This window comes from Acipenser ruthenus, chromosome 23 (assembly GCF_902713425.1).
Source record: "Acipenser ruthenus chromosome 23, fAciRut3.2 maternal haplotype, whole genome shotgun sequence".
NCBI lineage: Eukaryota > Metazoa > Chordata > Actinopteri > Acipenseriformes > Acipenseridae > Acipenser > Acipenser ruthenus.
Window position 1 is genome coordinate 5,439,588 of NC_081211.1, and position 13,166 is coordinate 5,452,753.

Here is a 13,166-nt window from a genome sequence, read left to right on the forward strand (position 1 = left end):
AATATTTTAATGAGACTTCTATTGCTTCATTTGTTTTCATCACAGATACAGTATAATATTTATTTGTTTGCTCAGTTTGTAAGACCTGAAAAACCTCATGGCTATCCCATGATCTGTTACATATGACAGCGTTGGTGTCCCATGATAACTATGTGGGAATTAACAGAGTCCCGTGTCCTGCAGGCACAGGAGACCACGGCTTGGGACTTGAGCATTCAAATACCACTAAATGTACCATAGTAAACCTTTTATAATGCTTTATAGTGTATGAAACACATTTTATTATAGAACATAAGGGAAACAAGTTTCATATTATACACATACATGCCAACAGTCCCTGTATGGTTGGGACAGTCCCGATTTCCTAGCAAATGTCCCGCGTCCCGATGCATAGGAAGAAAGTACTGATATTTACACATAGAAAAAAAATAATTTGTTCTGCACAGTAGAGTTAGTGAAAACTACACGCTGTGCTCTTCGTGCGGCTGACACATCTGCTGATCACTAACTTACCGGTATACAAAGGGAAGAACGCTCCATTGTGTCTATGTTTACTGTCATGGTGGTCGTGCGGTATTGAGTTGAGGGGATAAGACTATTATATGATAGTGATTTTGCGTATAACACCACCCACATAGCCACTCTAGCGGTACAGCACAGTCTGTGGTATATACTTTTTACATCCGCCCACACAGGGAGCAGCCTACTAACATAGCACTATAAGTAGTTTATCTCTTGTCTGCTTGTTATTAGCAGCTTTGGTTGTGAATGTGCTTGCGGAAATGCAATACCGTAAACTGTAAAATAAATCAACCAAAAAGACAGGAAGTGCTTAAGAAACTGCCAACTACTAGTGGTCTTTGCGATATTATTATCCCCTTCCCTTTTACGTGTCAAGGGGAATAACGTTCAGAAAATGTCTCAAAGTTGCAGAATGAAAACACACGGACGGGACTGTCTTTAAGAAAAATGTATTGGTAATAATGACAACGTAACGGAGAAACCGTCAGCTGAGGTTTGTATACATTTGACTTGAAACTGAAAATGGAATGTGGACATTGCTGTAACTACTCGTGGGTGGACTTCGTGTTCACGGTTCTTGGTATCTGCACCTTTTTGTTCGACCTGGGAGCAGATTTCTGGGTAGCTGCGGAGTTTTATTTGCAGGGAGACTATCACTGGTTCGGCATCGTCCTCTCCTTTGTATTTGTATCCTCTGCTCTGCTGCAGATGTTTAGTTGGTCCTGGTTTAAATACGACACAGAGCTGGAAAACTTTAAACCCCGGACAACAACAGAAACTTTACTGCTGGCTAACGGCGGGCGCTGTGATAGACTGAAGCTGCTGCACATCTTCCAGCTGGGATTTTTTCTTAGGTTTGTATATTATTATTATTATTATTATTATTATTATTATTATTATTATTATTACAAAGCGCATTCTAAAAATGCATTCTTTATATGAAAGGGGCGGTGATGAATATAATGTAGACGGCTATGTATATTAAAATGGATACTGGTGATCGTAATTTATTTTAGAATGTCTCACTGGAGCAGTTAAATTAGTTAAAAGTAGGAGACACGGAAGCAGACAAACGTTTTGGGTGGTACCGTCTTCTGTGTACGGATTAGGAAGTAAATAAGACGCATTACCCCGACACAGCAGGCAATACCCAGTTGTTATTATTATTATTATTATTATTTATTTCTTAGCAGACGAATGACTTACAATTGTTACAAGATTTCACATTATACAGATATCACATTATTTTTACATACAATTACCCATTTATACAGTTGGGTTTTTACTGGAGCAATCTAGGTAAAGTACCTTGCTCAAGGGTACAACAGCAGTGCCCCCCACTGGGGATTGAACCCACAACCCTCCGGTCAAGAGTCCAGAGCCCTAACCACTACTCCACCACTGCTGTCAAGATGGTACATTTTGACAGCAGATACATTATTCCCATATGAAACATTTGTAAGTATTGAAAAAGTACTAACTTTTTTTTTTCTTTTTTTCTGTTGCTTCAATATATATATATATATATATATATATATATATATATATATATATATATATATATATATATATATATATATATATATATATATATATATATTTGTATGTACAGTATGATGACTGTTATCCGGTAACACCGACAGCGCATGCGAATCATTTGTTATATTTTTTATTCCGTACAGTACACTCAGTCATCTTGTAAAAGGCAGACCACGGGACAGTCTGAATGTCTTTAAATAAACTCGTTTTTGACGGATACGACTTCCAGTTGTGCATTCACTGTCTGCCAAGTTGTAACTCCTGATTTTCACAACTACCCAGTCGCAGCCCTGGGGAATACCCTTGGTGACTGTTGCAGAACAACTATATCTGTTGTGCAATTCTAAATAGTTAGAACAGCTGTTATTCCTATTATCCCTCCTCAAGGACCCCTACCAAGTCTTTAAAAAATCATGTTTTAACCGGTTACAACCCACAGTAATGTAATAGGTCATTCATTGCCTTGGTGTCTGTGTACTACAGTGCACATTCTTCCATAGCTATACCCTTGTTTGTATAAAAAGGTCCTTGTTGACTATACCATTTCTGAAATATACAAAGGCAGCTGCAGGGAAACGCTGTGAAACGAATCTGCTGCTGCGCGAGACAAATAGACGCCTTTAAACTCGGATTTAACGAATATAACGCCACGTTATGTTTTTGTTATGCTGGTAACATTTTACAGGAAACCACAAAGACACAGCATCTTCAATGTCATGTTTTTTTTTTTGGTTTTGCTTTTTGTAAACCCACCTAAACCAACACGATGTGAGTATTAGTTTACCATTGTTAATCTAACTTCATTACAGTGAGATTGCGTTTCATTGTTACGGCATGCAAATTGCCACATAACTGGAAAAAACAAAAAAAGCCGACCAAGTTACGCTTGGTATGACCCTGTTAACATTATCTACAGTAATTACATTCTTTAAATACCGACAGTTGTTATCAGCTTTAAGCTTATTCCGTCATACTCAGCTATGTACTGTACACAGCTGTGTGACAAGGTCTAGGCTGCTTGTCTGTGAACTTGAGAAACATTCACTGTTCAGGCATCTCTATACAAATCTTGGGAATTTTAGAGCGGAACATTTTCAGACTGCAATCATGTTACACACAATTCACAGTTGGGATCTTAAATTGATAGCTTGTTTAAAACGTATTTATAGAAGTTAGACTTAATCATGGAGTTTTCTTCAGCCAATCTATGAGGTATAGCAGTTCAGTTTCTTCAGGGGGGAATCAGTACTTTGTTCTGTGACAACACTGGTTTAAAATTTCACCTTTGTGACAGCCCAGTGCATTTTTGCAAATAATAATAGACGTTAACGTGGCAAATTACAGTACTGTTTAAATCATTAGTCATTAGATTAAACATTTCTCCAGTTTAATAAGGTGTTGAATTGTGCAACCTATACCCTGGAGGGAAAATTAATTATAGTTTAAAGATATTTAGATGTGTCCAGTACACTCAGCCCTCAGGAAAAATAATATTCGTTTTTTAGTTTTGTTTTTTTTTTTGTTTTTTTTTCCTGTAATATGTTTGCGATCAGTTTTGATTGTGTATTTTTATATAACAGAAGATGTCCTAACTGGAGGTTCAATCAGTGACCAATTTCCACGGCTGTTTTGTTTCCTTTCCGGTGTTGAGGTTGCTGGCTGCCAAGCGATGTGTTTGGGATGAACTTGTTGCAATTACACGGCAGCTGTTTTATTCTGAGCCCTTTCTCTTTGGCAATTGTTGAGATGTTGTTCTTTGAAATCAACAAGCTTGGACACGTTTGAAACACGACTGAACATTTGGAGAACCCAATTTTTATCAAAACAATGCATAAGTAAACCAGATCTATGTCTTATTCAAGTCTCCTGACTGAAATCAATGATTATGTATTCATGTTGAGGGTACATACTTGGCAATCTTGATCCAAATCTCTTTGTGCATGGATTAAGATGTGTCTCTGTGCAGCTTTCAATGTCTGTGACGAGTGTCTGTTGCTCTTACAGGATTTCCATCTCAAGTGCCTTTACTTGTTAAAGAATCCAGCTGTAGTGTTTGGAGATCCATTTCTCAGCAAAATAAGCCGTTCAAACGAACCCTCTCTTAAATTCAGTTTCTACTTGTGTGCAGGTATGTTACCGCCATAGAGCAGGGGTTCCAAGTTTGGTGGAAGAAGAGAAACGAACCCGGACATGTCATATACCTGACCCACGACCTGAGCATGCTGCGACTCTTTGAGACTTTCTCTGAAAGCACTCCTCAGCTCACCCTCATGATCTACATCATCATCCACAACAACAAGGCAGAGACCTTCCAGTGTAAGTATCCAAACTCCTTTTAAAAATCACTTGCAGAAACTCATACATTTGAATGAAAATGTACCCATCTCCTTCTGCAGGGGTCAGCATTACTGCCTGCTTTATTTCCATTGCCTGGATGGTCCTGGAGTACCACCGCTCGCTGCGCTTCTTCCTGCCAGAGAAAAGCAAACTGGGCTGCAGCTCCTCCATCGTCTACTTCCTGTGGAACCTGCTGCTGATCGCTCCGCGTGTGGGCGCTGTGGCCCTCTTCACCTCCGTCTTCCCCCCTTACATCGGACTGCACTTCCTGCTGCTGTGGGCAGCCCTGCTCCTCTGGGCCTGGGCCCAGCACACTGACTTCATGGATAGCAGGCCGGGAGAGTGGCTCTATCGCGCCATGGTGGCCCTCATCTGGTACTTCAGCTGGTTCAACGTGGCGGAGGGCAAGACAATGGGGAGGAGCCTCATCTACCACACCTTCATGGCAGTGGACAGCAGCATTCTCCTGGGGACGTGGTATTGGTACAGGGACCCCATTGTGACAGACCACTACGTGCTGCCTCTGCTGCTAGCTCTGCTCGCCTCCTACCTGTTGGGGTTACTGCTCAAAACCATATACTACAAGCTCTTCCATCCTAAAATCTGGCAGCCCCTCTTTCAGGCCGGGGAGGATGTACCTGATAATCTAGTTTACAGGTCTCTCTCTCCAACGGATGCCCTGCCCAGTGTGATAAACAAAAGAATGGGGGCTCTTGCCAATAGCTTTTATTTTTCATCCTCAATGCAGACTGGTGGTAAAACGAATGGGATTGAAATAAATGCCATCATGTAATGGCAGGTTGGGCTGTTACAGCGTTACACTAATGGTGTAGTGATCACAACATAAGTGAATCTGGATTGGATTTGTGTGGCTTAAGGGTAGGCTCATTGTACCTGGACAGGTTTATAAAACCACACTATCACAATGAGACACTTTAGGTTTCTATGATCTATTAACAGCAATTTTAGCTGTATCAAACTACATTTAGCCATGGAAAAAGAGCCAAAGACTTAGTGCCATGATATTGTGCCTTTGTTTAGAAGAAGCTCATGACTTTTGTAGCTGCTGTTACTGTCATGAAAACTACTGCTGATCTTAAAGTTATTCAGATGTTTTTGTTTCCAGATATTTATTGTGTTACACTATAGTTCATAGTACTGTTTGGATTTTAGGGGCACAGTTTTAAAATGTCCCAGATGGTCTAAAACAATTTTTCATAAAATATTTATTATAGGGTATACATTATGGTCTGTGATGGTCTGGCTATTTTTATAGAGAATTATTAATTTAAAAAAATGAAGAAAAAAAATTAGGTCCTGATCCATTACTAGTCTCCTGGCAAAAAAAACAACAGGAAAAATCGATAAAGGGGAAGAGAGTGCTGGTGGATAAATCACAACATGAAGAACAGGAAGCAGGAGGTGCATGCTGGGAAATAAGGGTTAGGGAACCAGAAAGGTTAAACAAAGGAAAGATTGCCTCAGTGCCCTTCAGAATGGTGGCCATGCCTTAAACAGCGTGTGTTTTGCTGTACAGTTGAACAGATGTTTTTGGATTTGAAGTTGCCTGCTAAGCTTGTTTCGCTAGGACAGTTGTGAAAGCATTATGAACGAAGATCTTTCATGGTTATCAAACACTAGAGTCTGTTGTGACAAATACTTGAAGGTTTCATGAATACATAAATGAAATGAATGCTTGTTTGTACTTGTTACACGGTTACAAATATGTTTCTTTACATTGACATATTTAACAGGAAGGAAGAAGACAATATTCACATACTTACTGAAAAATGTCAACAAATTAAAAATTGGAGTTCTGTGAAGCTTCCTGATAAAAATGATCAAAATCTCAACTTTTCAAAAAGTTTAATGTTATAACACACATGGGTGTAATACACACACACACACACACACACACACACACACACACACACACACACACACACAGAGTATTATTTTTTATGGACCTTTTCTTGAATGTTTTGCTAAACATAAATGGCCTATGTAGCTTTTGTACTTGACGCGCCACAATGCAGTGTTAATAAAACAAGCACTTTTTACTTTGCATTTCCTTGCTATTTCTTTGGGAAAATAAATGCATCTTTTTATTTTTTCACTGGATGAGACTCATGTAATGCTGAGGTATTTTAGTGCATCTCCCTTTCTGAATTATAAAGTATGCTGATAGTGCACCTGGATCACTGCTCTAACATGCTCAGCTGTGCAGGTGAGTTTGTATCTGAGTCACTGCTCTAACATGCTCAGCTGTGCAGGTGAGTTTGTATCTGAGTCACTGCTCTAACATGCTCAGCTGTGCAGGTGAGTTTGTACCCGGGTCACTGCTCTAACATGCTCACCTGTGCAGGTGAGTTTGCGCCTGGGTCACTGCTCTAACATGCTCAGCTGTGCTGGTGAGTTTGCACCTGGGTCACTGCTCTAACATGCTCACCTGTGCAGTTGAGTTTGTGTTAACTGCTTTCTATAGAAATATTATTCAGTGCCCTAGGGAGGACTGGGGTGGGAGCTGCTTGAAGATTGCAGGTGGCCTGCTGGCCGTATTCAGAGAACCTTAGAAGAATTAATAAGTTGTTCTTTATCCAATAGCTTATACATAATTTACATTTTTAGAAAATGTTAAAACCCTTCCCAAAAAATCAAACACATTGTAAAAGTATAGCATGGGTAGGAAACCTAACATGGTACAGTCATACCTGCAGTGACCGAAGGGGATCAGCAAGGAAAAGATGAAGGATTTCAAGAGTGCTAACAACAAAGGCCTTAAACAACATGCAATACCGAAATACAGAATGATAAACCAGTATTTCTTCATTTTACCACACCACAAAAAGCATATTATTGCGAAATTTAAAAAAAAAAACACTTCCTCATGCACTTCCTTTGTCAGGGAGTTTATAAGGTTTCTTTTAGTATTTCTAAAAAAGCAGGTCGTGGCATTAAAATCATTCAATAATATAATATTCTTTGCAAAGATTACTTGTTAAGAGCTTGTTAAGGGTATATTAAGTTAAGTCTATTCTCCGCAGCAGACCACAGCTCTTGAAACTGTCAGCCACTGAACCAAACAGCATAGCTTGATGTAGATATTATTATTTGTTTATTTAGCAGAGTCACTTACAATTACGTCTCACCCGAAAGACGGCGCACAAGGAGGTTAAGTGACTTGCTCAGGGTCACACAATGAGTCAGTGGCTAAACTCATTACTAAGTACAGCAAAAATGTATCAAACAGCCTACATATACTCGTATGATTACGATGCATTATATCATTTATCTAGTCGCAACAGGACAAGAAGTTTTCGAGATATGTAAAACTATGTGATGTCTGTCTGTCTGACCACTGTTGATAAATTAAAAGAGTCTTTTAACCCACTGTGTTAAGATGAAACCTCTTGTTATCTGAAAAAGCACTGGAAAGTCCAACCCTTTAATACAAATACATACTGTATATAGCCATTGCACTTTCACTTTTAATTTCAGAAGTACAAAGTACAAAATATTATGAACAAGCTGGGCCAGTTTATAAAGGGAGTTACAAGCCGATGACGTTTTAATAACCGGTGCTTTGTATGACTTTGATAACCCGGGTCAGAAGAGAGCGAGATTAGGAGACAAAAGGATACAGGCACCATGGAAGATCGTTTTAAATATTCCTGTCTGGATTTCTTCATGACTCTTTTTGGAGTCATCAGTTTCTTCTTCGACCTGGGAGCAGATATCTGGACTGCAGTCGAGTTTTATTTGGAAGGAGACTATCACTGGCTCGGGGTGCAGCTATCCCTGTTTTTTCTCTCCTCTGTTTTGGTGCATATTTTCAGCTGGATCTGGTTTAGGAACGACACGCTGGAGCCAGGCTTCAAATCCGGGACAAGGACTGAAGGGTGGATGGTAAAATACGGATTAGTTTTTCACATATTCCAGCTGGGTCTTCCACTGAGGTGTGTATGATTCATTTGAGTTCTCAACTGTAATGACTAACCCTGAGTTTTTATTAATTTATAATGTAAGAAATTATATTTATTATTATCTTAATTTAAGAATTAATAAACCCCTGCCATAACACTGCCGAACACGGTCGCTCAAAGAGCCAACTTCCCAACGTTTTGGTATGTTTAACGTGCCTTTATCAAGGGGAAGTGTGTTTGAAAACAAACATTGGAGGTAGGCTTTTGATGCCATGGTAACCACACATTAATTTCCCTTTCAATCTAATGTCTTTGTGATGGCATTCACTATATAGCTAACATGTAACAATCTACTGTTCCTTTCTATGTAAACCTTCAGGCATCGTGGTATCTAGTCTATTTATCCATTTATTTTCTTGTATTCTTCTATACTGTACATTATCTAAATTTATTTTTAATTCCTTTCTGTTTGTTGTTGTCATTTTCATCAGAACAGATTCTTTTTATCCTTATACCCAGTCCTTTAGGAATTACTCTCTTTAGTATAGATAGGATGTGCAGATGACATATGTAGGTTCTGATGCAGATCAGTAGGTTTCCAGTAAAGATCTGTTTTAATAGATCCTTGATCAAGTTTAACCAAGGTGTCTAAGAATTCAATTTCAGACTTTCTCTTCCTTAAATCCACGGAAATGTTAGGGTGAATATCACTTGTTAATTTATGAAACTGTACAAGAGATTCTTCTCCATGTGTCCATATTCCAAATATGTCAACCACATAGCTGATGTATTCGAATGGTTTCTTGTCTAGTTTACTCAATAACATTTCCTCCCATTTGCCCATACACGTAATTTTGACCCTATTGCTGTGCCATTATTCTGTTTCTAACTTCTAAACTGTAAAATAACTATTTTCTAAAACTATCCTGATCATATTTAATATTTATTTCGTAGGTATCATGTTCTTATCTGCTTTGTGTTCCAGTGTCTCTTTACATGCTTCTAAAGTGTCATGTCTAGGAACACTGGGGTACAGGGATTTTACATCCAGGCAATAATATATATTATTAATCCTTTTCAGAAAATGTGTTGTATCTTTAACATAGCTTACAACCCTGCCGTGGGAGCCCAAATAGTCCTGTATTTCAGATGCTATAAAGTCACATCCAGGATTAATTGTGAGATTAGTTCATTTGAAAATATAAGAGTCAAGGAAATGCTAAAGTATCATAGTAAATATTAGATGGCTGTGTTAATGAGCTGTTCAGGAAGCGACTGTTTCTACATGACAAGCTGTTCTGGAGGGGGAATACACCGCAAGTTCTTTCACAATGACTTCACGCTTTAGAGAGCTGCTGACTTCCAAACAGGCTGCTGCAGCCTGAGAATAAATAAATGAGTTGTATGAGAGACAATATATACGTGATGAAGCCTGCAAGTAAATACAGCGAACACACAGACTGAGCCCGGCTCACTGTATTTAATTACATGCGCAGGACAGGCAGAGGAACTTTCAGGTGGATTTTTGGATTGCTCTGTGTTCAGGTTCTCCTTGAATTGTATTCAAATAAATGGCTACTTCTGCCTTTTGTAAATGATCTTGCCTCTCATGCAACTCATTTATTGAGTCAGTCATTTTGCAGAAGCCATCATTAACGACCAAGGTTTCAAATTACTGGAGTTCAGGTTTGGCATTACAGGTAACTGCCTATGTTGCAAGTTAGCAATTTTTTAACATGGATTGTACACAGTAAAATACATAAGGGCCTATTTTCAGACTGAAAACCGGAGGCAAACTGCCCACCCCATAGAAAATATGATTGCGTGTTTAAAGTTACAGATAAAGAATGTCCTGACCAAGTGCACTCAGTGGGACTGCAAACATCAATAACTTAGTATCAATCTTTAATATTGCTTGTGCTTGTACAGGTACATGGTTGCCATAGAGCTGGGGCACATGGCTCTCAAGGGTGGCCAATCAGGACACGCCATTTACCGGACATGTGACCTGAGCATGCTGCGACTGTTTGAGACTTTCTCTGAAAGCACTCCTCAGCTCACCCTCATGGTCTATATCGTCATCCAGAACAACAAGGCAGAAATCTTCCTGTGTAAGTACTTGTATTCAGAAAAAAACTGTAGACATCTCACATCAGTAGCAGCTAAAACTACGTAGAAACATTGGGTAATATACTATTCATAAGTTTCAGAAGGGCGGCACAGTGGTGTGGTGGTTAGTGCTGCTGCCTCACAGCTCCAGGGTCCTGGGTTTGATTCCGGCCTCAGGGGTCTGTCTGCTGGCTAGGTGGATTGGCCTCTCTAAATTGCCCCTTAGTTGCCTTGCGATGGACTGGCGTCCCGTCCAGGGTGTAGTCCCGCCTTGCAACCCTAGTCTGCGGGGTTAGGCTCTGGCTCACCGCAACCCTCTATAAGATTAAGCAGTTACAGATAATGGAGGGATAAGATTCAGATTTCTTCTTTCATGTACTATACATTTGTAAAAGCTTAGTTTAAAAATACCAATTTATTGGAAAAATATGCAGGGTTTTTCAAACAGTACCAGTGACCGTACGACTGCTCAACGAAACTTGCTTGACAGTAACATGTTCACAATCAGACCCACTGATTACAAGTGTCACAAAACATTTGACAATAGATATAAGCTTTTAATAGTTTAAAAAAAAAAAAAAAAAAAAAAAACAGTACTGTGTGTTTTATTTCAACTGTTTGTATGTCACATGAACGTGGCCCACCTAATGAACTTGTGCGCCCAGTGATCACTTTTCAGCTTGAGACCCACGCGCCCATTTTCTGTTTCAGGTGTCAAGATCGCTCTCTGTCTCTTTGCCATCACTGGATCGGTTGTCGACTACCACCGCTCGCTGCGCTCCTTCCTGCCAGAGAAAAGCAAACTGCGCTGCAGGTCCTCCATCGTCTACTTCCTGTGGAACCTGCTGCTGATCGCTCCGCGTGTGGGCGCTGTGGCCCTCTTCACCTCCGTCTTCCCCCCTTACATCGCACTGCACTTCCTGCTGCTGTGGGCAGCCCTGCTCTTCTGGGCCTGGGCCCAGCACACTGACTTCATGGATAGCGGGCCGGGAGAGTGGCTCTATCGCGCCATGGTGGCCCTCATCTGGTACTTCAGCTGGTTCAACGTGGCGGAGGGCAAGACAATGGGGAGGAGCCTCATCTACCACACCTTCATGGCAGTAGACAGCAGCATTCTCCTGGGGACGTGGTATTGGTACAGGGACCCCATTGTGACAGACCACTACGTGCTGCCTCTGCTGCTAGCTCTGCTCGCCTCCTACCTGTTGGGGTTACTGCTCAAAACCATATACTACAAGCTCTTCCATCCTAAAATCTGGCAGCCACTGCCAGAATCAGAGGAAAGTAACTTACAGATGCGTTCTCTTTCCATCTCAGAATCGAGCGATAGTCATGATATACATGTCGATTTTCGGTCCGGACCGACTGTTTATCCCTCTACAGTTGTGGTCAACAAGCGGATGAGGACCCTCGCCAATAACTTTTACTCTTCTGCATCTACACCCCGTAATTTAACCATGAATGGGATTGAAATGGACAGCCTTGTTTAATACTATGCCAGGTACTTTATGACCTGGTTTTGATCGCATCAAGGGTTACCTTATGTGACGGATTTTAGTACTCATGAAAAGTGTATTAAGTGTATTGGCAGCAGTGGAGTTTAAAGTCCTCTCTACTTATCCACAAAGCAAAGATACGTACACAGTAGGTTACCCCGCCCTCACAGGGCAGTGGTTTTCAACCCCAGTCCACGGGGGACCCATGTCTTCTGGTTTGCATTCCAACTGAGCTCTCAATCACTTAACTTAACCCTTAATTGAAATAATAATTAGGTTAATTAGACCTTTTTTAATTGTTCACCGCTCCTAAACAATTGGAGATTTCAACTTAACTATAAAATGTTATAAATAACTTGAGATCTGCAATTTTTTAGAAGCGGAGAACAATTAAAAAGGCCCAGTTAAGCTAATTATTAGTTCAATTAAAGGTTTAGTTAAGTAATTGAGCGCTCAGTTGGAATGAAAACCAGCAGACACAGAGGTTCCTGAGGACCGGCTTGAAAACCACTGTCATAGGGTGCCAGGGAGGAGTTTGGTCTCCATTTCCTGCTGCAACCGAGGAACAAGTTGAGACCTCCAAACAGATTCTAGTCCAGTCTCTCAAAACTGAAAGGCTAGTGCATTAACCTATCCAATAAACTTCACAACCTGGCCTCATGCTGATCTAATGTAGTGCCCCCTATCTATCACATTGTTATTCAAGTTCACATTGAAGATAACCGCACTGAAGGAGTTTCCTGTATTTTTTTTTAAATTACTGTTTTAAATGTACAGAAGGGCAGTGTGTCTTTTTGCTGACAGTTTTTGCTTGCAGTTCTTCCCAGGGTCCCATGTGAAGACTGAACGGCTCATTTACATTGTAGAGCACTAGAGGTTACGCTGAAGGAATCAAACTGCTTAAACCAGGATGGCAGACAGGGAGGAAAGAACCAAATGCAACACAATTAAAAAAAAAAAAAAAGATTATATATTACACATACCAAAAAATAAAATGAAGAGCAAGACATCATATTTAGATTTTAATGTAAACGTTACAAAAATGAAGAGACAAAACACATTTTTAAAAAGTAGTAAAAATAAATAAAAACTGTACAATACAGGAGTTTTCTGAAGTAAAGGTAGAAAGAAACAAAGGTTTGATTACTAGCCCAGATTAGACTGCTGAAATCTTACACACCATTTGAATGTCAGGTTTTATTATTTAATATTAATAATTAATATTTATTTCTTAGCTGAC

The 13,166-nt window shown here is 39.9% G+C and overlaps 2 protein-coding genes across 3 annotated transcripts; both read left to right on the forward strand.

Annotated features, from left to right (window-relative positions):
* Nucleotides 1–701: 701 nt before the first annotated feature.
* LOC117412976 (XK-related protein 8-like) lies at nt 702–6,458 on the forward strand. 2 transcript variants are annotated; one of them, XM_034021646.3, is made up of 3 exons: nt 702–1,376; nt 4,190–4,377; nt 4,458–6,458. In XM_034021646.3, the coding sequence occupies exons 1-3, from the start codon at nt 1,045–1,047 to the stop codon at nt 5,189–5,191; spliced, it is 1,254 nt and encodes a 417-aa protein (XP_033877537.3). In that variant the 5' UTR covers nt 702–1,044; the 3' UTR covers nt 5,192–6,458. The 2 variants fall into 2 exon arrangements, with proteins under 2 accessions (XP_033877537.3, XP_034764475.2); XM_034908584.2 differs by lacking the exon at nt 702–1,376 and adding an exon at nt 2,237–2,829.
* Nucleotides 6,459–7,650: 1,192 nt separating this feature from the next.
* Nucleotides 7,651–12,358, forward strand: LOC117412975 (XK-related protein 8-like). Its single transcript, XM_058997585.1, has 3 exons — nt 7,651–8,354; nt 10,251–10,432; nt 11,142–12,358. Exons 1-3 carry the CDS (start codon nt 8,047–8,049, stop codon nt 11,918–11,920), a joined length of 1,269 nt encoding a protein of 422 aa, XP_058853568.1. The 5' UTR covers nt 7,651–8,046; the 3' UTR covers nt 11,921–12,358.
* The last annotated feature ends 808 nt before the right edge of the window (nt 12,359–13,166 follow it).

Coding starts and splice junctions, on each gene's coding strand:
- LOC117412975 (XM_058997585.1), top strand. CDS start 8,047: ATGGAAGATCGTTTTAAATATTCCTGTCTGGATTTCTTCATGACTCTT. Junction 8,355..10,250: donor CAGCTGGGTCTTCCACTGAG/GTGTGTATGATT, acceptor GTGCTTGTACAG/GTACATGGTTGCCATAGAGC. Junction 10,433..11,141: donor CAAGGCAGAAATCTTCCTGT/GTAAGTACTTGT, acceptor TTTCTGTTTCAG/GTGTCAAGATCGCTCTCTGT.
- LOC117412976 (XM_034021646.3), top strand. CDS start 1,045: ATGGAATGTGGACATTGCTGTAACTACTCGTGGGTGGACTTCGTGTTC. Junction 1,377..4,189: donor CAGCTGGGATTTTTTCTTAG/GTTTGTATATTA, acceptor ACTTGTGTGCAG/GTATGTTACCGCCATAGAGC. Junction 4,378..4,457: donor CAAGGCAGAGACCTTCCAGT/GTAAGTATCCAA, acceptor CTCCTTCTGCAG/GGGTCAGCATTACTGCCTGC.